This window comes from Mytilus californianus, unplaced genomic scaffold (assembly GCF_021869535.1).
Source record: "Mytilus californianus isolate M0D057914Y unplaced genomic scaffold, xbMytCali1.0.p SCAF_3, whole genome shotgun sequence".
NCBI classification, from domain to species: Eukaryota; Metazoa; Mollusca; class Bivalvia; order Mytilida; family Mytilidae; genus Mytilus; species Mytilus californianus.
This window is the reverse complement of record NW_026262679.1, coordinates 39,734,422-39,762,266: the sequence shown is the minus strand read 5'-3', so window position 1 is coordinate 39,762,266 and position 27,845 is coordinate 39,734,422. Positions and strand designations below refer to the sequence as shown.

At 31.3% G+C, this 27,845-nt stretch overlaps 1 protein-coding gene across 2 annotated transcripts; it reads right to left on the bottom strand.

Moving 5' to 3' along the window:
- LOC127734559 (E3 ubiquitin-protein ligase arih1-like) lies at window positions 1–27,415 on the bottom strand. 2 transcript variants are annotated; one of them, XM_052244489.1, is made up of 14 exons: window positions 26,912–27,415; window positions 25,022–25,089; window positions 23,683–23,773; window positions 23,251–23,328; window positions 20,909–21,057; window positions 19,455–19,521; window positions 18,055–18,161; window positions 15,574–15,688; window positions 14,307–14,437; window positions 13,474–13,531; window positions 11,158–11,241; window positions 8,975–9,148; window positions 8,359–8,471; window positions 1–2,963 (listed from the first exon to the last, which is right to left on the bottom strand). In XM_052244489.1, exons 1-14 carry the CDS (start codon window positions 27,122–27,124, stop codon window positions 2,885–2,887), a joined length of 1,527 nt encoding a protein of 508 aa, XP_052100449.1. In that variant the 5' UTR covers window positions 27,125–27,415; the 3' UTR covers window positions 1–2,884. The 2 variants fall into 2 exon arrangements, with proteins under 2 accessions (XP_052100449.1, XP_052100448.1); XM_052244488.1 differs by having other exon boundaries at window positions 1–2,852.
- Between the last annotated feature and the right edge of the window lie 430 nt (window positions 27,416–27,845).

The window sequence follows — 27,845 nt, the reverse complement described above, 5'->3', positions numbered from 1 at the left end:
TACTATTTTGATTTTATTTTCATTCTTATCTTAATATGCAACATTACAAAACATCATACAAACATACATATTCCCTTGATAATAAGGTGATATTGTAACAACTTCATGTTCACATGTTCCAAATGCCATCACAATTTACAAAGCAGTTCTAAATAAAAAAAATAATTCACTTGTATTCAATCATTCTTTTTCTACGTTCAACAATATTCAAATATCAATAAGCCAAAAATGATATTTATTATTTTCCTAAACACGAATATTTAAGCCTTCATAATTAAAAAAAAAAAAAAAAAAAGTTTTACAAAATGCAAATACCTCAAACATTTTCACTGAAAACATGACATGACAGAAGTTAATGCCTACAACAACAAAATATGATAGTATGACAAAGATCTTGTTTATAGATGCAGGTGGGAAATGATAACTTTTAGTCTAGCATTACAAGAATAATGGTTGAATCTAATAAATATTTATACTTTTGCTGGTTTTGAAGGATGAAACACAAAAAGTTTATATCACCTAGCATTACAATAGTTGCTTCTTGAAAAATGTCATTTCCATATTATCTTATTTTGGTCATTAAGATACTGATAGTGAATGCATGATTGACTGATTTTGTTTTATCTAATACTACATCAACTTTAAGCATTCCTTTTACAACTTTGAATAAGGTCTTTTTCTTCATTTTGAACTCAGTTTGTCAAAATAATAAATGTTGAACTTTCATCCCCCTAACAGTTTGTACAATGAACTCCTACTGGTAATATATTTTATTATCCTAATCCAAGCTTTATTTCCTTGTACCTTGCACTGTATAATAAATTACTTTCATACATTTTTAAATTTGGTTCTTTTTGGTTACATATTTCTTGAACAGGGAGACTTACAACCTGATTGTAACAATTGTAAGAAATCAGGTTATAAACCTATTTTTAGAACAGACTTAAAGATACATATACAAGCAAAAACAACTTTTAACATTGTATAACATACGTTTGTGCAAAAAAGAAATAGGCTCAAATTAGTTGCTTTAAAAAGTTGAGGCAGTGAAAAAAAGAATAACTCTTATTCAAGTTCATTTTACTGTCAAATGGCACTTCAGCTCAATTTTGAGTTGTATCTATAAACCAAACAAATTAAAGAAAAATCTAAAGGGAACAGAAGTACTTTTAGACATTAATTTTAAATTCCAGAACTAACCAGACTTTTCACTTTTATAATGAATTTCGAAATGAACAAAACTTCCAGAAAATTGTCCTTACAAATCAAGTAGAGTTGTTTAGAAAGAAATAGTGTTACACATCAAATCAGATTAAAACATAAAATGACAAATATACACAAAAACACAAGTTTATAAACTTTTTTCCAGTTTGGCATTAACATAACTCCATTGATATTTTCTTTTATAATTTCACAAAACTGTTCACCTTTGTTTCAAATAATTTTGTGTCAAAATATTGTAAGTGCTATAAATATGCAACAAAAGACAAATAGTTGTAATAATATAGACAACTCTTCAAATTGAGGAAAAATGTATAGAAATTAAAATCAACTTCCTCTAAAAAGAAATAATTCAAAAAGCTGAAAATGATTCATAATTGGACAGCAAGACTTTTTCATAAAAAAATACGTCTTTTTTTAAATAATAGGGTCAAAACAATAAATATATATTATGGAAAGGTAAACATATCATTTAAGTAAAATAATTTCTTCTAAATAATTTTTGAATAATTGCAGATTGAAATGACTAACCATAAATTTTCTTGAATATAAAAATGTATTTGCACTCTACACAAAATACTTTAGAATTGCTTCATAATGCCTTACAGTTCTATCTGTTTCGAACATTGTAGAAATAAATATCAATTTCAGAGACAATTTATGGTTATTCAACATTCATATCTTAAAACTTGCATTAAGTTTTATATTTTTTTAAAGCTAAATTTGTGTATAAAAAACATTTCTAAAGGACATAAATGATGAAAAAAAGATCTAACATAACACAAAAAGAATCTCTAGTAACCAAACACAACAGAAAGCTTAATTCTAACTGGCAAGAACATCTTCTTCATTATTTTTTCACAATTTTTTGTTTCATAAAATTTCCCCTTTATTTGAATTGTTTTTCACTACAATAATGAATAGAATTTAACAAACTAGAAAAATATACATTGTTTCTGAACTTTCACTATAAAGCTATAGACATTTTAAAAGAAAAGCTTCTTGAACATAAACATTTGTAACATAAATTAAATGTTAAAAAACTAAGAAGTAAGCAAAAAAGTACAATATAATTGTCACGCTAATGAAAAAATTCTCTTTTTAAATAATCAATGTGAAACTTTGATCTATTAGATCAATCAATAAATACCAACATGGGATATAAATCATGAGAACAGGATGATGTCATCAAACATACATTCACACATTTACTTCAAGCTAACATTTCCTTCATAAAAAGGAAATAAATGCAGAACAAAATCTCTTTCCTACTGCACAGCAGTAACTTTCAATATTTCCTTTCAGTTTACTCCTTTTATGTATTTTGTATCTAATTAAAAAAAAAACAAACCTAACAAAACACACAAAAAGTCAGAATGTAATTTGCATTATCAATAAATCCCTTTTTACTACGCTGACAGAAGAAAAGATTTTGTTTGACTAAAAAATATAAAAGCCTTTCATGTCAATATAATCATACAACATCATTAATTTATTATAATAATATTTTACACAATAAAATATCAAAAACCTAACATTTCACAGTTTAAAAGTCCTGATACTCCCATGATTCTTTTTCATAACCTTCTCGTACATGGTCTAGTAATACATTACGTCTACTTTCACAGTATCTAAAAAGATAGAATGTATTCAATAATAGACATTAAAAATACTCCCATGATTCTTTTTCATAACCTTCTTGTACATGGCCTTGTAATACATTACGTCTACTTTCACAGTATCTAAAAAGATAATAGTAGACATTAAAAATACTCTATGATGAAGCCTGAAGAATTATTGTTAGCAAGTAATTAGGTTTCCGAAAGTTAAGTCCACACGAACTGTGTTCTGAATAAATAAGGGTCTGCTTGCTCGATGGCAGATTAACAACTAGCAGCAAATATGAAATGTATACTGTAAATTCTGAAATTTCTGTGATGTTTTTATTATTGTGAAAATTTTGACTGAATAGGTGTTGCAAAAATAAAAACTCACTTAAAATTGTTATGACATTATTTGTCTGCAGAATTTATTGAAATTGCAATAATTGATCTCACATTTTTGTCCTTTCTTAAAAATGATCACAATAATTCCTGAATTTACAGTATTCAGAATGATATCATGTTAAAATGCCTGAATTTACAGTATTCAGAATGATATCATGTTAAAATACCTGAATTTACAGTATTCAGAATGATATCATGTTAAAATGCCTGAATTTACAGTATTCAGAATGATATCATGTTAAAATACCTGAATTTACAGTATTCAGAATGATATCATGTTAAAATACCTGAATTTACAGTATTCAGAATGATATCATGTTAAAATGCCTGAATTTACAGTATTCAGAATGATATCATGTTAAAATACCTGAATTTACAGTATTCCTGAATTAACAGTATTCAGAATGATATCATGTTAAAATACCTGAATTTACAGTATTCAGAATGATATCATGTTAAAATACCTGAATTTACAGTATTCAGAATGATATCATGTTAAAATGCCTGAATTTACAGTATTCAGAATGATATCATGTTAAAATGCCTCAATTTACAGTATTCAGAATGATATGTTAAAATGCCTGAATTTACAGTATTCAGAATGATATCATGTTAAAATGCCTGAATTTACGGTATTCAGAATGATATCATGTTAAAATACCTGAATTTACAGTATTCAGAATGATATCATGTTAAAATACCTGAATTTACAGTATTCAGAATGATATGTTAAAATGCCTGAATTTACAGTATTCAGAATGATATCATGTTAAAATGCCTGAATTTACAGTATTCAGAATGATATCATGTTAAAATGCCTGAATTTACAGTATTCAGAATGATATGTTAAAATGCCTGAATTTACAGTATTCAGAATGATATCATGTAAAAATACCTGAATTTACAGTATTCAGAATGATATCATGTTAAAATACCTGAATTTACAGTATTCAGAATGATATCATGTTAAAATACCTGAATTTACAGTATTCAGAATGATATCATGTTAAAATGCCTGAATTTACAGTATTCAGAATGATATCATGTTAAAATACCTGAATTTACAGTATTCAGAATGATATCATGTTAATGAGTTAGAATATTCTATACATTGTACTTCGCCAACACATCAAGTCAGATTTTTATACAAAATGTGCTAGCTTAAAAAGGTATCATTCAGAAGGAAGACATGTTATTCTACCAAGAAACATTACTCTGACTATGCACAAACCAGTCTTATATATTACTCCTCAATGTTGTATAATTGTTTGAGAAGCAGCAAATTCCAATTTTAAAGTCTTTGCTTTGCCCAAACCCATAACCTTCCACACTAGAGGCATGCACAATTACATACTATATCAAGAAAATCAAGCAAATCTGTGATTCTACTGACTTATACAACTGACATCGTCACTATCAATAAAAATTGTCTTTCGGCCCAAATACTGTAAATTCAGAAATTATTGCGTGCATTTATTATTGCGATTTTGTCATTTTAGACTAAAATGCAATTATAATTTTTGCGATATTGAGAAAAATCATGTTTAATTCATCTAAAAAAATTCAAAATGCGAGTTTAAATTATTGCGATTATAAACCTGTCGCATTTTACGCAATAATAAAAACATCGCAATAATTTCTAAATTTACAGTAAACAATGTGTAAGCAAATAAATAAAGTTTTTTTATAACATATAAACAGTAACCGTAAAAAAAAAGTGATGTACTTGATAACAAAACAAATTTGAAGTGGTACAAAATATTGAATGTGAATGTTGTCTTTATTTCTAGAGTAAATTGATAAATCTTTATCTATGTAATAAATTGGAGTGAATCTGTACATACTTCTATTAATTAAGTTTAGGCCCCTTAAAAGAGTTTAGTATTTCTTATTAGTGTCATTTTTTAGGTCCAATCCCAACATATTCTGTTGCCAAGCAAGAAAAACAATATATGAAAAAGTATGTTACCCTTTTCAGAGCATCAGACATGTTTCTGTGTAAAATTCATCATTTATGCTCAAGATCAAAATATTTGAGTCAAAACAAACCATACCAATTTCAAGTAGTGTTCAATTCATATAACCACTAATTTTCTAAAAAGCATTCAATACTGACTTTAACTAACCCATTGTTTTTGTTGGCTCAGCGTGTAGCTACAATTACGTCAAAATGCCCGGGCGTGCACATAAATTTCGAAGAAAAAATATTTTAACCCAAATAATTTAAAGGAACTGATTAAAAGCACAAGAGCCTTGTAATTCTTTCTTCAATGACTTGTAATTGAAGATAAAAGACAAGTGACCAAATCTACTTTTTAATCAAATGGTATATTATTTTTTTAGGTACTTTTAAGGTGGCAAAGATGAGTCATATAACTCCGCAACTGTTTCGAATCTTATACATCCTCGGCTTTGAGCGTTCCTGATGAATGTCAATCCAGAAAAGCGCTTCGGACGCATGAAATTAATAACGTGTTGTTTTCATTCTTACAGCACTGGGTCGATTCATCTGCTGTTGGACTATCCAGGTCCACTCTGTGTTTTTGTTAGATGTATTTCTGCTTTGTATCCACCTGATGAGTTGAGCCCTTTTCAAGGATTTGATAGTTTGTTCTTATGTTGTACTGTTACACCACTGTCCCAGATTAAGGGGAGGGTTGGTGCCTTCAAACTAGTTTAACCCCGCCACATTCTGTATGTGCCTTTCCCAAGTCAGGAGCCTGTAATTCAGTGGTTGTCGTTTGCTGCTGTATATGATATTTGTTTTTCGTTCATTATTTTGTACATATATCAGGCCGTCAGTTTTCTTGTTTGAATTGTTTTACATTTGTTGTTTAGAGTGCTTTTATAGCTGACTATTTGGTATGGGTTTTATCCATTGTTGAAGGCTGTACGTTGACCTATAGTTGTTAATTTCTGTGTCTTTGGGTCTCTTGTGGAGAGTTGTCTCATTGGCAATCATAGGACATCTTCTTATTTTTATATCAGTCCCCGAGAGTATCATCAGCTCAGAAGTCAGTACTTCGGTACTGACATGATTTATAACAAACCTTTCTAAAATTGTCCATATACAGGTTTATAAATTTTGAAATTATACAGAACCTCAAGTTTCAATTGCCTCTGGCAAAGTTGACCTTAGATGAATATGACTATTTTTAGGTACTTTTTGGTCATATACCTCTGCATCCTATTTCAGCTTATACATCCTTGGCTTTCAAATATAAGGCTTTGAGCGTTCCTGATGAAGGTAAATTCAGAAAAGAGCTTTGGATGCATGAAATTAATAACGTGTTGTTTTCATATTTTATTTTATATATTTGTTCATTTTCTGTCAAAGTCTGAATCTTCAGTGAATTCTACTGAGTTTACTATTGTTTAAAGCAATTCATTATCTGCTGAGATACGATGTGGCTTGCGTTTTTATGTTACAGTTAAATATTTATTTTTAAATTACACCTGACCATCTATGAAAATTAATTGGACATGTGTTCATTAACAAAATTATTTATTTTTAAATTACACCTGACCATCTATGAAAATTAATTGGACATGTTTAGAGGGCTTTTATAGCTGACTATTTGGTATGGGTTTTATCCATTGTTGAAGGCTGTACGTTGACCTATAGTTGTTAATTTCTGTGTCTTTGGGTCTCTTGTGGAGAGTTGTCTCATTGGCAATCATAGGACATCTTCTTATTTTTATATCAGTCCCTGAGAGTATCATCAGCTCAGTAGTCAGTACTTCGGTACTGACATGATTTATAACAAACCTTTCTGAAATTGTCCATATACAGGTTTATAAATTTTGAAATTATACAGAACCTCAAGTTTCAATTGCCACTTTTATATATTTGTTCATTTTCTGTCAAAGTCTGAATCTTCTGTGAATTCTACTGAGTTTACTATTGTTTAAAGCAATTCATTATCTGCTGAGATACGATGTGGCTTGCGTTTTTATGTTACAGTTCAATATTTATTTTTAAATTACACCTGACCATCTATGAAAATTAATTGGACATGTGTTCATTAACGAAATTGAGTGTACAAAAGGTGAGTAAATAAGATAAGGTGAAAAAAATGAATAGAACAACACTGAAATGGAGACTTACTTTTTTACTATCTCTATAAAGTTTTTATTTTTTCGTCAATTGGTTATTTACCCCACATCTCCTTTTAAACATATTTTTAAGCTTCTGGTTTGGACATTTTTCTCTTAGATAAATGAATATTAGATTCCAAATCAACACAATGAATAAATTTAACATAAAAAAAAACAAATTAAGACTCTAAAAGAGAAGCGAAAGATACCAAAAGGATATTCAAACTCATCAGTTGAAAACAAACGACAATATTGCCATGGCAAAAAAATGAAAAACTATGAAAAGGCAAACAACAGTACACAAAGCACAACATAGAAACAAAATACTGAGCAACACAGACCCCACCAAAAAGTGGGGGTGATCTCAGGTACTCCAGAAGGGTAAACAAATTCCGCTCTACGTGTGGCTTCCGTCGTGTTGCTGATGTAAGCACAGACCCAGTGATAAGTCTAATTTGGTAGGTCACATTCGAGGGAAAATGGACTGGATTGTGTTAATATCAACAATTGTAACATATCCGTCGTCCATATTAGGAATCTGTGAAACAGATATTCCATAACGGTCAACCTACTCGTAAAATTTTCGAAGGAATGATTTCAACTTCATCACTTGGAACTCTTGGTTTAGTAGCTTCCTTGTAACAAGTGACCATCTATCAAGGAAATGATGATAGGAATGCAAGCTCTGGAATATCTTATCAACTGGGAGGTATTTACTCAAAATGCAGGTGCTGCTTGAATGTTGCTACATAGAAAAGTTCACAATTGGAAGCTTAAATCATCTCTTTTGTCGTAAAGTTCTGTTCTTAACTGACCAAGTATGTTGCTATTGATGAGTTTTTAATGACAGATATTGGTATCTCTTTCTCGATAACGCGTGAACTTCCGGGGGTTTCGCCACCTACCAGGAGATCTTCTGCCCTGTATTAGCTTAGGGGACCTCAAACCCCTCGATGAGGTTCGGGCGTACACTAGAAAATGTCCTAGCTACGCCACTGGCATTAAATCTTACACAGACATTTTGTTGACTTACCTATATTTATCCTGAACCTTCTGTTTAATGTCTTGTAACATATCTGAAGTAATATCTCTTTCTAGATATTCTGATAATTGTTCTGTAGCATTCTCTAAATCTTTCTGGTTGTCCTGAAAACAAAACAATTAAATCTCAATATCTTCTCTTTTTGCTTTTGTTTATAAATGAGAACTGTAATTTCAGGAATCCCTTTTTACTTTTCCATTTACTTTTATTAATTTTCTATGTATGAACAGTTCATCAATGTTAGTTACAAGGTGAATTACTACTGAATATTGAAAGAAGAACTAATTTTAACTGAAGACCAGCAAACCACTGATGCAGAAAGGATTAACATTTAAAAGAATTGAAACAAAGGATTTACCAATAACTTCCAAGACTTAACAAACCAGAAATAAACTTTTAAATGTCTTAAAGGCTGATAACTATTCTCTGTAGAGTGCCAGTTAATCCAGAAATTGTAATATAGGGTGCATGTTGATACTTTGGTCCAACTTTAAAACACAATTCACTTTCATAACAAAATGTGAAAAATCCCAGAAAGTAACTTAACATATATACATATGTATAAAAGGCCTGCTTCATACCTTCCCTTCAGCTCTGTATAACTTACCTCAAATATAATTGACTGATTGTTCTTTTTCAAATAGAAAGCAAAGACATATGTGTACATAAGAGTTTGCCTACATTGACACAAAACATCTACAGCTTTTTTTAAGAATTGTACTTCAATCCATGACATGTGTTGCTGCATCTCTTCCATCTTTAACTTCACAGAGGCATAAAGCTAGAAAAATAATATCATTTCATCATATTGTCAAATTGTAGTATACTTCTAATCAAATTCAGTTAGTCAAGAACAGAAAACACCATAAACTAGAATTTCAACAGTATTATTTTAAACTAGGGATGTCAACTCGGTGAAGATTTACTAATCGAGTACTCGTTAGATTTACCAAGCAATACTCGAGTACTCGCTCGGAAAAACATCTACAAAATGGAAACACAAAATTTTACTCATTTTACGTATTGTGGGTCGGTGTCTTCTGGACGTAAAACCCTCAACATTATTATTTAGGACTAGATAATAGTCCCAGGAATTTTATACCATAATTAATAGCTCATTTACTACATCCACTAATTATGTAAACTGGGAATAATCTATAATCAATTAATTAATAAACATCTATAGAAAAATGTTTACTCAAATAATAGGATTTGTGAATCGTAAAAAAACACATTTAATGATCAACAAAGGGGTGATGATTAGAACTTACTGACGCCTTTAACCATTCTCTGAGGGTCGATACAGGGTGCAACGAATTTGTTCTTATTAAGAAATATTATCTTATCAAATTTTTCTTGGACGAGTCGATTTCTCAACTTTGTTACGTAACTAACAGTCATGCTGATGAAAATATTTGCTCTGATGGTAGAGAGGTGGTGGAATGACTAAGACATGATAAGCTAAAAGTGTAAGCCTTAGAAATGTGCACTTGTTCATAGCCTACATCTGTTCGAGGGAATTTTAAATGACAATTAAACAAAAACATTTGAAGCGTATTTTAATTTTGATTAATATTTAATTTCCTGGGAGTCGCTCTTAATTATACATTTTTTCTTTAAGAAGGCAACAACATTCTAACAGGAAACCGATTAGTCGAGTATCATTTTGGTATTCGATACTCTGTACTACCGAGCGATACTCGAGTTCTTGTTGACATCTCTATTTTAAACATTCAACACTTCAGATATGCATACCTTACCGTTCATGACTTCCTATATTATTATTGTTTCTTGTAATAACAATTGTAAATTTGCTTATTTTTTAAATTAATACTTAAGTTCTTTTTTCTTTTATTACTGATTTTGGTTTCATGTGTGCACACTTCATTAAAATTGCCATTGCACAAGATTGTTTTGCTCACACTATTAATTCTTTCAGAACAAGCAGCTGATAATTTGAGTTTCAAAAATTAAGATTTCAATTGCTCAGAAATCAAATCATACTTATAGATTATTGTTGGTTTTACAAACAAGAGGGTGTTTCTCAGCTACAATCTCATCAAAGGGCAACAGTCCTGAGATGAGATGTGGCCAAGAAACATCATTGAATTTAAAGGCCATTGATAATCTATTTATTGCTATTTTGCATATGACGTCGTTGATGTTAACATTGACAACGGCACGTACACCCTTAGTTTCTAGTGATAATTTTATGTTAACATTGACAACGGCAGGTACACCCTTAGTTTCTAGTGATAATATGATGTTAACATTGACAACGGCACGTACACCCTTAATTTCTAGTGATAATTTGATGTTAACATTGACAACAGCACGTACACCCTTAGTTTCTAGTGATAATTTGATGTTAACATTGACAACGGCACGTACACCCTTAGTTTCTAGTGACAATTTGATGTTAACATTGACAACAGCACGTACACCCTTAGTTTCTAGTGACAATTTGATGTTAACATTGACAACGGCACGTACACCCTTAGTTTCTAGTGATAATTTTCTATCTCAAGAGAGTAGCATGATATGAAAATTATCACAAATAAAGATCAAAGGAAAAATACATAAAATAGCAATAAATTTTTCTATTGCAAGATTTTTTGGTAAAAAGAGTTCCACATTTTTAAGAATGTTCCCATTCAAGAACCTTTCACTATTTAAACTTTAGTTATCTGTTGAATTTCTTATAAAGACTCAGGACAATAAAGAGTTTACCATTCAATTAGAAATGGTTCATAACTGTTAACATTAGTTCGTGAAAAATAAGAATCTTACCTTGTTTTCAAACTTTAAACTCTGCATGTGGTTCATGTACCGGTTACAATAGAACAGATATCTTTGTAGCATTGCCCTAGAGACCTGTAATTGATATATTAATTGTCTCTTAATACATGCATACTACAGACACCAACAAGTTATCAAATATTATATTCATTTTATTATAGAATAAACAATATTTTTATTTATTGTCATTTGTAACAATTCCAATGTCAAACCTGCATGGCTCCTCTTAGTCAATGATAACCACCATTCAGCTGTTAGTTAACGTCAAAGTTTTTCCTGTCAGAAGGTTCCAAGAGGCGTGTTTTCACGCTATTTTGGAAATTTTGTTCGGAAATTTTTCTCACTGTCAAACACCCCTTTGTAGTAGTGTCAAATTCTATTCAGAAATCACAAACCAGGATCGATGATTTGCAGCATATACAACAAGAACTTTTGCACCCATTTCTTTAAAACGTTGAATACATTTTCGTGAAGGGCAAATGTGTAAAACTGAAATGGTTTTACTAACTTTAAATTGCAAATTCCAGTGTAACAGATCATGCAACATGCATCTTTTGATTTTGAATATAAACTGAGTATTCATTTGATTGTAAACTACCAAATGAATTTGGAATTACGATATGAAATTTCATCAGATTATCCAGTTGCAATTAATATTCAAGTATTTACTTTTAAACTACTAAAGTGATTCATTATGATGGATAATTGTTGATATTTGGCATGAAATTATGTTCATTTTGACGATTAATAGTCTAACCTTGTACTGGTTTAAAAAGGGGATGCTGATTGCTTAAGTCAATGATAAGCACGTGTTCGATTTGTTAAATATGTTCTTCATAAATACAGACTTTTTTCTAAATGCCTATACATATTGAGGTGATTTTCAGTATGTGAGTCTACTATGATGAGTTACAGATCAAGGTTTACGTTTGGTTCTACTCTGCTGATTTTTGCCAAAATTATGGGCTTTGGACTTTGAAATTTTCATGAAAATACAGTTATACTGACTTTCATTGAATTTCTCTAATTTCCACTCCTAAAAATGGCTTAAAGCTTTTTTTGCGAGTGGGGCTGTTCGCGTCATTCCGACACATCTAGTTTCATAAAATTGGGTAGAATGTAAATTTATGATGGACATTCTAAATACAAATAATTACATCATAGAAAGTTAATCATCTGATAGAGAAGTCCATACTTGCAACATAACTTATAAATAATTAATTTTTTTCACATAAAATAGTTCATAAACTTTAACTATGTGTTGCACATTTTCTAGTGACGAAACCAACATATTGCAAGACATTTGAAAAAGAGAGTAAAACACATATTGATATATATGCAAAGGCAAATAGTAAACTTCATGTGCTTTTGAGATATTTGAGAAAGGTTTCAGTCTTGTTGGCATTTTGAGAGTTTTCCTTGGGAACAGGGATGATTAAAGTATGGTTGTCAATAGTTATCCTCTGGAGAAGTGAAATTATAACATCAATCTGTTGATTTCATTACCTTTCTTCAAAATGATATTACATCAAATAATACCAATTTTTTTCAGCAATCAGGAAGCAATGGCAGCATTTAAGGGATACACTTTATGCTATTCTTGTGCAGTGCCTTTTATTAATGATTAATGTAAACACTTCCTATCAGACTCTACCATGAGTTTTAAAATATCTGTGTCATAGATGACCTGGGCTTATGGTAATAAAACTTTCGAGTACGATTACTGTACTCAGACTCAAGTATTAACCAATCAAAATACTGGATTTGGTGTTTCGTGCACAAATTTTTTACTGCAAGACCTTTTCTTCACTCTATTGTGGCAACAATGAATCAGTCTTATCAACAGATAAATCTTGCCATAAGCAACATGATGGGTGCCACTAACGCAGCAGAAACTGCAGACCCTTCCTAAACACCTGAGTTCATCACCATTCTTTTGGTAAGGTTGATGTTACTCAATCTTTAGTTTTTAAAGTAGTGTTTCGTGGACTTCAATTTTTCATTTTCTTTTGGCCATGTTGTTGTCTATTTTTCTTAAAGACTTTTTTTCTATTGCCCCTCAGTATCTTCTCTCTCTTTTTTCCTACTTCAGTATTAGCTTCATTTCATATATTCCCAATGGTCAGCTAAATAAGGGGGCTCAAGATTTCAGAAACCATTGGTTAGTAACCCTATTGTTTCATCTAAGTCATTCCAGTATCTTTTCACTTTTACATAAAATACATCAAAGAAGATCCTATAAATGCTTCATACATCATAAGTAAACAGCCATTAAATTGGTATGCTAAGATTTGACTCATACTTTACCTCCTGGTTATCTCTAGCTTTCTTAGCTTCATCTTCATCATATCTGTTACAATTATACCTGCAAATACATTCATGCTTGTATTTTCTAAAATTATTCATAGCTAAAATTTTTGCTACAAATTATGTTTGAATAAAGACTGACTCATATATGAACTATAAATGCATTTAAGTTGTTCTGTTTCACAACTGATAATGGCTTTACCATCTTAATTCTGCATGAAAAAATCTTTTATATATGGGAAAGTCTACATTCATCAATAAAATTTTGAACCCTGCCTTAAATTGTGATTAGAAGAAAAAATAGTCATCATATATGATTATTACTTAACTAAGAGTGCTGGTATAAAGGACCTTAAAGAGAAGTTAAGCCATTAATGAATATTTTCAAATGTGTAAGACTGGGGTTATCCAATTTTGGACTTTTACATAAGATCAATATTTCTATGATATATAGCTCCAAAATGTACTTGTCATGTTTTATGAGTCCGAGCTTTTAGTTTTAGATATTTCTGATAAAGAATAATCCAGAAATATGCATTGACCAAAACAAAATCTTACATTTAACTTTGTATGACATTTGATGACAAGGCATCATTAAATTTGATTTGTAATGTGAAAATGGTGGCTATATACAGGACACTGAATTAATTTGATCCATTTATATCTTTTAACAATTTAAGAGACATAATTTTTCTACATTTATTATATACATTACAAAGACCTATGCAGTCCAAAATTACAACTAACAGAAAAAGGATCCATATTTCAATGAGTAATAATGTGGCTCAAAAGGACTCAAACCCCATTTTCTCCCTTAATGTACATATACTTACCACGATGACCCATGTGGTTCCCAGGGACCTAAACACACCCAACAGAAGTCTGCTTTACAATTCTGGTTTTTACAGATCATGTGGTTACAGCCTCCATCTTTCTCTATTGTGACTCTACATTTTGGACATTCCTGTCAATGAAATAATAAAAGCATATTACATTCTCTTACAGATTACAGTTATACTGTTACTTGTTTCAAAGTAAAACATAAAATTTATTCTGTTGTTTTGTAGTTTCGGGTTTCTTTGGATCATCTTTTTTCACCATTTGATGTCAGACAAAATGGGCAGGCTTATTTCAGTGTGTATGATTTTTGCTGAATGGGAAAATACACATTGAAATATCACTGTATTGTTTTGTTAAAGATGTAAACAACATAAACCTAATTGAATAACAGATAATTGATTACAAATAAATATGAGTACTACAAAAAACACATAATTTTGTGATCCAATAATTAATAGTATAATGTATGAAACATTTAGCCAGAGAAAAATCTTGGAATATGCAGGGATACTGACGCAAGTAAATTTTCCTGTTTCTTTAGCTGCCACGAACAGAGCAACAAACAAAAATAAAACACACACTATATACAGCATATTGTAAATTAAAAATAATAAGGCAGTAGAAACAAAATAATGTTACACTGTAGTTATACTTTCAGAAAATAAAAAGAAAAAAATGGGACAAAGGTTTTATGAATTAGAAATCAAACAAATCTAAAGCAAATTCAATTATTAACTTAGTTTTCCTTGTTTCCAAATAAATATGTACTGATATGTTTTTCTGTCTTTATGAAAATATTACAAAGTTGAAATAAATGTCATCTTGAAAATAAATTTTCTTTATCGAAAGAAAGAATTTTTGTAAAATGTATCATTTGTGATTCAAAATGGCAGCCACAATTTTCATATTCAAATACTATATAAAGTTCTATGAAGTCTGTGTCTAATTCAGATTGACACTTGGGGCCAACATAATGTCTGACCTTTTTAAGTTCCAAGAACTTCCAGTAACTTATAAAAACAAGGAGCAGTTATAATACTAAAGAGCAACATATTTTGGTATACTTTCCAGTACATACACACCATACAACTTCTTCAAACTGCTTTGAATCTTAGTCAGATGAATGAATGCATATAAACACTACATCGTCCTTTGTCAAAGAAGGGAATAAAAAGATTTGTGTACCAAATTATAAATGAAATAACTGTTTCAAAATTTTGATTTAGATATTTTGAACTTAAGAATCCAGTTAATCTGTACCTTGGTATTGGCAGCTATCCAATTAGAGGTTTCACTATCGTCATCACACTTCTTTATCCATTTTCTTAACCATTTACATTTGACTGGGTCATGCCAATTTTCTCCACATGCAAAGCTATATAACAGATAAAGAATTTCTGTTAATTTCATGTTTGTGTGAAAATTACATTTTTTACTGTCCTTTAACATTCCAATTTAAATTGACTTTTATTTCCCTTATTTGTACATTTAAAAATGTTTTGCATTTGAAAAGAAAAATTGGGTTCTGTGAAATTTTAAGGAGTTATTTTTTGTGACATTTCAATTTTTGCCAAAAATTTCGTTAATACAGCAAAAATTACACAATTAAAATTGAAGGCATAATAAAAATTCCCTCAACATGCTTTTGCTCCAAAATTTCAAGAACTTTTCCAGGTGTATTGATTTTGTAATACACAATCTTTTTTTTTATCTGTGCAACTTGTATTCTGTTCAAGTTTAAGTTAACTTCATAATCATAATTTTGAATAAATGGAGAATGTGTCTATGGGCCACTGATGCCCCCGCTTGAAAATATGCGCGAGTCAACTTCCACATACAGATGCAGGATTCACATAGTTAAGACCGTTTTGTGATTATAAGCATTGTGTATCAGTTTCATAACATTTGATTGAGGCAAACTGAAGTAAGAGAACAGAAACGACAGATTGAGCAATTTTTCCATTTATTAAGGGGCATAACTCAAGAAAGATAAAAGTGACGCCACCCAATTTCAAACTTGATCTGTGTTTTGTGGTAATAAGCATTGTATATAAGTTTCATAACATTTGGTTGAGGCAAACTAAAGTTAGAGAACGGAAACGAAAATTCAGCACTTTTTATGTTTATAAAGGGGCATAACTCATGAAAGGTAAAAGTGACGCCACCAAATTATGAACTTGATCTGTGTTTTGTGGTAAAAAGCATTGTGTATAAGTTTTTTAACATTTGGTAGAGGAAAATTTTGGGGACAGACTGACAATGGTAACACTTAATGCCCCCTTCGCTACGCCAGGGGCATAATAAAAATACTTTCGTCCATAGAAAATCATTTAAAAAACCAAATGAAACAATAAATCCAAAATATACCAGATGATTATATCATGCTCCATCAGCCTAAGATAGAAAACACTGTATCTAACAATATCACAAAAACAAGAATAAACTGCTTAGCCTAGTGCAGCTGGATACAACTGCAGAGGTCCAACCCTGAACAGTTGGGGCAAAAATGGACACCATATTCAAGCTTGATCCAGGTCTGAATTTGGATTGTAATTAAATATTTGACACATTATAGGTTTCTGACACAGAATAAATGTAGTCAAAGAACTTGAAATTGGTTGTATGATTGGAATTTATATTCAATTGAAGATTTCTTGCTGTTGTGCAATACACTGTGCTGTTGCGCAATACTTAGTAAATCTGTTTTCAGACTATTATACAAAGAATTTGCAAAATAAATGGTGACCCCCAATTTTTTTCTTTGGAAAATTGACAATTTCTTAAATCTTGAGGAAAAAAAATTGACCCCCCCAAAAAAAATAATATTTGAAGAGAATTTTCCTTAGAGGAAAAAAATTGATCCCCCCCAAAAAAAACAATTGTACCCCCCCCCCCCCTCCAAAAAAATTAATTTTGAAGAAAATTTCTTTTTGTAAAATATTGTACAAATGAAGAGACATCCATACACTTAAACACAAGTTATTGTCTAAAAACTAGAAAAATGCTTGTTTTATACCCTTTTTGGCCCCTAATTCCTGAACGGTCTGAGCAATTACCCACAAAATGAATCCCAACCTTCTACTTGTGGTATTGAACCTTGTGGTACAATTTCAGAGCATTCAAAATACCGTATAGCGGGTTATTTTCGCTGGGTGTAAATTTTCACTTATTTTCGCGGATAGAACATAATCGTCAAAATAAATTCCGCCTATTTAAAAGTGTACATGCAATTGTATTGATAAAAGTTTTGAATCCGCCAAAATAATAACTGCAAAAATATTTCATATACCTTATTCAATGAAAATTGTTTTGGCCCCTTATTCCTAAACGGTTGGGACCATCACCCCCAAAAACAATCCCAACCTTCCTTTTGTGGTATTGAACCTTCTGCTTAAATTTCATAGAGATCCATACACTTAAACTAAAGTTATTGTCCGGAAACCAAATGTCTTAGGACGACGCTGTCGCCGATGACGTGATACCAATATACGTTTTTTGTGGTCGTATAAAAATTATGTGTTGTGGTAGAAACAAATACAAATGACCATAGAATCTTTACTTTTACACAAATGTAATTTTAAGGGTTTCCAGAATTTTTTCATTTCAAAAACTTTCAAGGATTTCAGACATGTGCAAACCATGCTTATATAACATTTGCTTTGAATTTGTAAAGTTGAATGTTAACTTTTCCAAGCACAAAACATAGATCTGAGATAACATTTTACAGTTTCTTATTCTTACCAAAAAATATGACCACAGTTACAGGTTACTGGTTTGGCATCGTGGAAAACAACTTTTACTACATGCCCACAGTCTGGGGCTGGACACCATCGTAATAACTTGTTACACTGAAATATAAACACATTCAATTTTTATTTAATATTCACAGAAAATCCAAGTGAGAATATTGAAATGTAATGTAGGTGTTTCCTGCAGGATGTTTTGGCATGGTATGGCGCCCTGCCCTTATTTCGGAAAAAAATTTGGCGCCATGACCCTTTTCCCTTGTATTTTAGAACCCCTGGGCCGTAATTTAATATCGGTTCTGCAATTCATCTTTTAGCAAGACCATTTGAGTTACTTCCCTTAGAATTAAAATCAATATTTTAATGGCCAACATTTTATTGCATTTCGAAAATTCGCAATGTTTGAACAGTTTTGAAGCCACAGAGTACAAATACGATTAATGATTGAATCTAATAGGGACAACATCGAATTGTACCTCAACGAATTTAAAATGTATACAATTTAAAAGGGAACCAGGCTATCGTATGAGTTATAATTTTACGATGAATGGGATGAACATTACATCTGTTTGTTTATATTTTCTATTTATACTATTCTGTCGGGCGAGACATCGGATTGGATGTGAATTTACGACGGCTTTCATACTGTTGTTATCTTAATAAATTATAGTCAAGAATATAGCTGATATAGTTTTGAATAGTACAAAAAATCAACAACGTTAAAAAAAAAAAACACCAAAAAACACAGATAGAAAAAAGATGAAAAGCAGAAGAATATGTATAGTAAGTCTTGCTATACAAATCTTTGAATATCCTAAAACTATTTTTACAGTTATGAGCCAAGGTAGCTTTGATTGGTATAAACTTGCGAGATCCAAAGGGTATATATTTGGCACTTCTTTTGTGCATCTAAAAAGCAATGCATTGCATATGCTCTTGGTCATGCAAATTCCACATTCACAACACATCCTTAGACAATCAGTCTCAGTGATCCAGTATTAAAGTTTATAACTGGAGTTATTGATTGAAATGAGACAGTTAGACAATGAACATGATCAAAATTCTATTAGCAGAGTCTAGAAGTGATCATTTTATTACAAAAAGGAATTAAGTTAACAACCTAATATACATATCTTTATTCCTTACCAATAAATATGAAACAATGGTATATTCCATTAAATCCCTATCTATAACAGTGCCTTTATATCTATGTTAAGTGTGTCCTAAAAGTGTAGTCCACCTCATAAAGGGTGCCCTTAAAGTGTAGCCAATCGCGCTAAGTTTGAACTCACAACCTCATGACATTTGTATTTTATTTGAAAAACTTACATTTATAGCTATTAAAATAAAAACAGAATGCCTATCATTTTTTTTTATGTGTCAATCAAATCTTACCTCTACAAAACTATTGGTTATTAGTTGCTGGTATTTTAATCTAGTTCTTGGATCGGTTATTAATTTCCTGCAAGCAAAAATCATTTCATTTTAAACCATATGACATATATATACATGTACAAGCCTGTAATTATTCGTCTATGTTTGAAACAATATGATAAATTTCTTTTTGATTCAGTACATTTCTAGATATAGGAGAAGATTTATTTGATACATTTCTTCAATGGTAACCAATTGGCAAACTTCAATAATGAGTAGTTCAATCGGATCTTTCACTTTGCTCTGTTAGATTTGTGTGTCCTTCATGAAAGATCGTAAGACATAAGGGGTCATGTTCAGTGGCCTTTCAGTATACAATCAAATCTTTTCCTTCAAAAGTTGCAGTATTTTTTACTACAGATCATCAAAAACATTTTGGGTAATCTCTGAAATATCTCTGCTTCACGTCTGGAAATTTGATATTTGAACTAAAAAATATCCTGACATGGTTCTGATGTCATGACCTGATTGTTAACATGCCAAAGTTCATTGTTGTATGTCATATTTTATATTATAAAACCCAAGTTGATAAAACATGTTATAATTAGAAAGACAAAATTTTGATCTAAAAGCAATAATCTATGTTAACAGGGCCAACATATCACTTGAAAATAATTGGCTGAATAAAAATTTTGAATAAATGCTTCCTTATTTTGTGTATTCAGATCTTACAAGAGCAACAAACAAATCTAACAAATGTCTATAAAGGTGTGTTGAATAAACATTTTTCACTTCTACGTTAGTTATTCTCTTGCCCCGCATATGTGAACAGTTATTATCGTAAGAATACAGATTTTGGTCATTGTTGGTCCACCTCCAATCCGTAGTTAGTATAAATTTCTTAAGGTATCTTTACAAAAGAAAAAATTGTTGATAATGCAATATAAAATGGATCTAACATTAATTAAAGGGACTTTTAATAATGTTTTGATGGAGTAACAAAATTATTTAACCGAAAATCAGAATCTTCTCTTGTACACTCTTGTAAGAAGTGCTGGAAGTGAAAAAAAATACTTTCATTTGTTTGCGTAAAAATTTGTTCCTTTGAATTAACTACAAAAGTATGATAAGTCTACAAAGTCTACGCTTTCATATGATAACATTTCTTTAGAAATAAATTGCCTATGTCCTTAAATTTCTTTACTTTTAAATGAAAACTTGTCAACTTGATAAAAATAAAAATTCAGATAATAAAAACAACTGTTGTGTACACCTGGGTGATATCGCTTTTGGTGGTCAGGAAAAGCAAAGTGACCAACAGGAAAGCGAATTCGTTGCCCCTGTCCCCAGTAGCGTGAGCCCTGGGTAGTTGATGAGAATGTTTAAAGTTAACAGATGATGTGATGAAAAAAGCTCATACTGATCAATAGACATGATAGAGCGAGGTTTAACTTTATATTAAAGAGAATACTTACATAACTGTATCATCATCTACTAGAATATCACAACCATAGGCAGCACATGATATTGTTTGTCCCATACCTTCCTCTACAATCTTAGATGTTAAATAATCTGTCCAACATTCACTACAAAATTTATGGCCACATTCTAATCCTGCCATATCCTACAATAGAAAATAAAGTCAAAGGTCATGGCAGTCTGCTGGAATTACCAAACTAGCTATGAAAACTATAGCAATTATCTACTTGTTTGGTAAAATTAATCAAGATTTCACTGGATCATTTGATGGAAAATATAAATTATAAGATACATGAAGGTAGAGAAGGTCCTATTAGCCCCTTGCATTACCTTATGGAATTCGTAGCAAAAGCAAGGCCCTATATATATATATATATATATTTATAAAAGAGTCTATAGAAAACAACCAACAAGCTAATTTAATACATATGATGAAGGCAATTAGTTGTTCCAAAATATCTGTCAATACGATTTCATTTCATCCTGTTGTTTACATTTTTATCCTTTTATCAGTTTTGTTGCAAAGAGTGGATATATTAAAAACTTTGATGACCCAAAATAATTAGAAACTCTTTGATTTTATTAGTGAGTGACTTTTGTTTTAAGACAACTTATGATTAATCAAAATCTGAATCAGTATTTTCTGAACACTAACAGCTTACAGGCATAAAATTGAGAATGGAAATGGGGAATGTGTCAAAGAGACAACAACCCGACCATAGAGCAGACAACAGTCGAAGGCCACCAATGGGTCTTCAATGCAGCGAGAAACTCCCGCACCCGGAGGCGTCCTTCTGCTGGCCCCTAAACAACTATGTATACTAGTTCAGTGATAATGGACGTCATACTAAACTCCAAATTATACACAAGAAACTAAAATTAAAAATGATACAAGACTAACAAAGGCCAGAGGCTCCTGACTTGGGACAGGCGCAAAAATGCGGCGGGGTTAAACATGTTTTTTGAGATCTCAACCCTCCCCCTATACCTCTAGCCAATGTAGAAAAAACAAACGTACAACAGTACGCACAGTAAAACTCAGTTTAAGAGAAGTTCGAGTCCGATGTCAGAATGGAAACAAAAGAAAATAAACAAAATGACAATAATACATAAGTAACAACAGACTACTAGCAGTTACTGACATGCCAGCTCCAGACCTCAATTAAACTGATTAAAAGATTATGTCTTCATCATATGAATATCAGGCACAATCCCTCCTGTTAGGGGTTTAGTATTATACCATCATAAAATATATGAGAAGAACATAACCCGTGTCATGCCAACAACTGGTTTTAGAATAAATATGTTTAATTCCGATGCAAAAACCCTATAAGTGAATCAATATTAAAGCCAAAATATGCAATCTTTAATGACCTGACAACAGTATCGTAACTATATCCCTTTTTAATAAGTCTGTTTAAAGGTTTTGTTAGCTTTTGAGGTGAATACTGACATTTTTGTGCTTTGTAAAGAATATTACCATAAAAGATTGGATGTGGAATACCCGAACGTATAAGAGGTCTGCATGTTGAGTTATATTTATGAATGATGTCCTTATATCGATGATAAAATTTAGTAAATGTTTTGACTAGTTTATGATATCGAAAACCCTGGTGTAATAATTTTTCAGTAATACATAAATTTCTTTCGCTAAAATCTAATACGTTGTTACATTCACGAGCGAATCGTACAAGTTGAGATATATAAACACCATAAGATGGTGACAAGGGAACGTCACCATCTAAAAATGGATAATTAACGATAGGAAATGAAAAATCATCTCTTTTATCATAAATTTTTGTATTAAGCTTCCCGTTAATGATATAGATATCAAGATCGAGGAAAGGACAGTGGTCATTGTTAGTATTAGCTTTATTTAAAGTAAGTTCAACAGGATAAATTTCTTTAGTATACATACTGAAGTCGTCATTATTGAGAGCCAATATATCATCCAAATATCTAAAAGAATTGTTAAATTTTTGTATCAGATGTTGTTTCGATGGGTCTTTGCTGATTTTAGTCATAAATTGTAACTCATAACAATACAAAAACAGGTCCGCAATAAGTGGTGCACAGTTATTCCCCATTGGAATTCCGATAACTTGAAGATATACGGAATCTCCAAAGCGAACAAAAATGTTATCAAGTAAAAATTCAAGGGCAGATATAGTATCAAAGCATGTCCAATTGACATAGCTCTTTTGTTTGTTGCCACTAAAAAATGATCTAAAAGAGTTTGAACATATGTATTCGCATTCCGACTTTTTAAATGCCCATTTAATAAGGTATGTGAATTTTGTATACATTCATATACATTGCAATCTTGTATATAACCTACCTTCTGGGATTTAGTTACATAACAGATCTCACAAGTTGCTGGAACACTATCAGCTGATGTTGCCAATCTCGTCATTTTCTATAACATAAACAAAAATTTAATTATCTTATTCCTTTAGAATTTAATTTCAGTTTTAACCATGTAAAATCACTGCAGCCATAAAAACAAAATCTCATGTAACTTCAGCAAAATAATACTAATACAAAAGAAATATTAAATATTGTGGGGTTAAAATTTCACGGTTTTGTCTCCAACCCTCAATTTCATGGGGATTAATTTTCCTGTTAAAGTTATTAGTTCAAGTTTAAAAAATTTTTTAGGGTTCTAATTTCTGGGGTGATATCCACAAAATAAAAGAAATTAAAACCTCAAAGAAAATTTCTGCTTTTACAGTAGTTCCTTCATTACTAAATGCACAGTACATATAATTACCTTGGGCCTTGCTCCTGTTCCAGAGTCTTTTCTCAATGGACTGACAACATGAGCCTCAGAAAACAGCCTGTCTTGATCACCATCATAATACCTATAAAATACTTCACAGTAAAAACAAGCATTCTGAGAGTATTGCATGGCAATACATAGTCACCTACCGGTTAAAAATTCATTGTACTGAAACAAAATGCTAACTTGATCTATAACTTGTCATGGTGTAAACTATATAACAAATATCAAGTCAATATCTTCAAGCATGACAAAAATAAGTGTGGAAAACTGATTATTTAAGTGAATTTTCTAAGTCCAAGGACCACAACTCTGCACAAAATCATCAAACCGGAACAAAATTCAAACTTGATCTGTAACTTGTCATGATATAACTATATACCAATTATCAAATCAATATCTTCAAGCATGAGGAAAAAAAGTGTGGAAAACTGATTATTTGAGTGAATTTTCTAAGTCCAAGGACCATAACTCTGCACAAAATCATCAGACCGAAACAAAAGTCAATCCTGATCTGTAATTTGTCATGATAAAACAATATACCAAATATCAAATCAATATCTTTAAGCATGAAGAAAAAAGTGTGGAAAACTGACGGATGGACAGACAGACAGACAGAGTGCAAAACTAAAAGTCCCCTTCGACTTCGTCGGTAGGGGACTAAAAAACACACTTTGATATCCCGACCAACCAATGAAATTTTGCTTGAAAAGTTATATACAAATGTATTTTTCTGGGTTTGGTTGAAAATTCTTAAGAGGTTCCGCGGAACCCTGTACATGTGTCTAGCCTGTGATTGCTGCTGTCTGGGTAAAAGTGTAATGTTGACTTAAAAGTGAGTCTATTTATCAGTAAAATACAGAATTTAAAAAAAAAATCAAACTTTTTCTTTTCACACTATTTCTTGGTCTTGAAGATTAACTTCTGTCCAAGTGTCATAACAATCCATGAAGGTTTACAAATTTATCATGTCTGTAAATGTTAACTGTAAAAAACGAAGTCCACCTATAGCTACATATATCTGACAGAAAATACTAAAAATAAATAAAATATATTTTCAAAGGTTTGCTTCAGACGTTAACAAGCTTCTGCCAAAGTTTCATAAAACTCTATGAAGGTTTGACAAAGTAATTGATAATGATGTGTAACAAACTTTAACCCCAAACTGTATCTACTTGTTACAAAATGTAACTGTAAAAAAACTAAGTCCATTTATCAGTAAAATACGGAAAAATGAAAATCTTTCTAGGCATCTAGGATCACTTTGTCTCACTTTCTCAGACTCAACAAAAATTATTCTGTGCCAAACAACTGAAAAATTGCACATTACCTTTCCATTAGCTTTTCTTTATCCCATCGAAAATGGTTCAGTAAAATTCTTATAACTGTCTGAGGAATCTGAAACAAATTTTTTATCCTTTAGAATGAACTCTAAAATCTTAATCTAAAATATCTAATAATACTTTTCTTTTGGCTCAAATACTTAATACAGGTACATGTATCAGTTTCTATTTATTAATAATGGGTCATAGTGAACCCGAGTTAGGTTATCAGGGACAAGACGGAATGCCATGGTTCAATGCATCCAAGCTGTTGATACTGGACTTGAACTAACAAATAAAATAAAACAATGTCATAATAAAACTGCAATTTTTGTAGTCATAATAAAAGTAACTAAAGTTCCGAAGTCTCGCAAAATAGATAGTTGAACAGGCCTAAAAAGATGGTGTTTATGCTAACCCCACCAACCCAAATTTTTAGTGCCTTCCCTTAAGATTTATTTGTCAATTTTAAACAAGCATCAGTGTTCTCCCCAGGCTGTTTTAGCACATCTTTGCTAGCCAAGGGTTAAGATCCACTTCCCTCCTCTCCACCCTTGGCAGATTGAGATAGAATTTCGGAGACACAAGGTAATGATTTTCATTGGTTGCAGTCGAAACTGGCTGCATCCAATCAAAAAGCGCCAATAACATGATCACGTGTAAATGTAGAAAGTGTATGTAAACAATTGCCACGTGCTTATTGTGCAACAAGTCTTTACATCCCTAAACATACGACTATATTTAGTGACAATTTGAATGTTTTTAATCAACTAATAGAAGTTCCTGTGTATGTTTCTTGCACAAATGCATGAATGTCAACGTATATTTTCGTTTCCTGCTTTACCAAGTGTGTAGAATCTAGACGCTACCGTGTTTTTACCTCCAAATTAAAGAGTTCAAGTGCTACCATTGGTCAAGAATAATGTATTCGGAATGGGCGTGACTTTAATCTACCGATAGATGGCGCAACATTGTTATCACAAATGTTGGCTTAATCTGCCAAGGGTGAAGAGGAGGGAAGTGGATCGCAACCCTTGGCTAGCGAAGATGGTTTTAGCACTGCAGTATTCAACTTAACTTGGCTTTATTATGTAAATGTCAGAGGGCCATGATTTACCTGATATATAAATGACATTACTATGAATAATCTGTGTTACAGTTAATACAGTCCCTTCATAGTAATGTCATTAATATACATGTATCTGGTCAATCAATTGGTTTTTTTTCTATCAACAAGAAAACCATGGTCATCTGAAACAAAACATTAAACATTAAGAGTATTAATTAATAAAATACTTCCTTTAAGAATTGAATGCTTCTTTTTAAATGAGTTGAACAAAGTACATTTTGTATGAAGCGCGCCAACTCTATAAAATTACTAAAAGAAAGCATTCAATACTTATAATTACATTTTTTGCTAGGATCATGAAAACACGATTTCTATCAAGTTTTCTTTTATTTACCTGTGCACTTTATTGTGAGAGCTTGTGCCATCATGAATGTTACATTCGATTTTGAAATGGATGTTAATTTCAGAATGACGCGAGATTGTTGTTAGCCAATCAAAATAACGTATTATAATGAAACATACATGTAATGTTAATATAGTTATGTAATTTGTATACAATGTATCTAGCTAGTCAATCATAACCTTCAGACCTATATCAGTTTTGGATGACTCTATGGCATATTGTAATTTTTATTGTAACTGGACTATGCCAAAAATGCAATTGTTCATGAATATGAGCATATGAAATTATTATTTATGGATTTCATAAATAAATCAACATCTGACATAGTTACTCATTCCAGGAACTATCCTCATTTGCCTTTGGTAAGTTGTGCTAAACCTGTTTAATGCACATACATTTTACATCATGTAAATATTTCAAACACACCTGAACCACAACATTAACTTCTTTAATGCAATCAACCATAAACTTTACAATCTGATCAGCAGTCAAGACCTCAAATGGAAATTCTTCTTGTTCAGATTTGTCCTGTGCGGAGGAGGGTTCAGCCATTTCCACGAAGTCTTCATTATCGCTGGAATCGATTTCAACTTCACCTTCAGAGTCCTCATCGTATATCATATCATCTTCACTGTCCATTATCTTTCTTTTGTTTGAGATTTTTTGAAGATCCCTCTTGAGATTTGTTGCACAAAACAGGTCGTATTTACATCTGTGACGTCATCTTCGGTCTGCGACCAACAGACGGTCACAAGTATTTGGGAATACTGGGGGGAAACGATTGAAACTTTACTTAAAATATAAACAATGACATTTCCTTTTTGTCATACATCTAAGAAATTGAATTTTGTTGTAAAGGAAGCTTTGGTTAATCTAATTTTACGAAGATGATATCACCTTCGCCGAGCTCCTTCTAGAGGATTCTGGGAAAGTTTTTTGTTGTTTAGAAAATTACCTCAATGCACAAACGAGCGGAGTAAAGAGGAGATAATTCATTCGAATTCTACGTTTTGTCTTGTGGAAAAAAATGGACAAAATATTTTGAGCCTTTCTTTTATCAAAGAATTAATTTCGTAAAAGAAATGTTTTCTTGTATTTGCAATATTTCGCTTAGGAATTTTGTTAATGTTTATTGTGAAATGTTAAAGTCAAATTTGGAAGATTAATGCATGTAAGCTAATCTCAAGTTTTAATCTGTTTTTCAATATTAGCAACATTTAGGCCTACTGTAATTATACCTAGTATTTTTATATCTAATTAGTTCGACAAATATAAGTATGTATGTTCCATCTGTTAACAAAGTCGATCACGTAGTGGAACACTAAAGGTAAAGTAAAATAAGGTTAAATGTTGAAGTTGG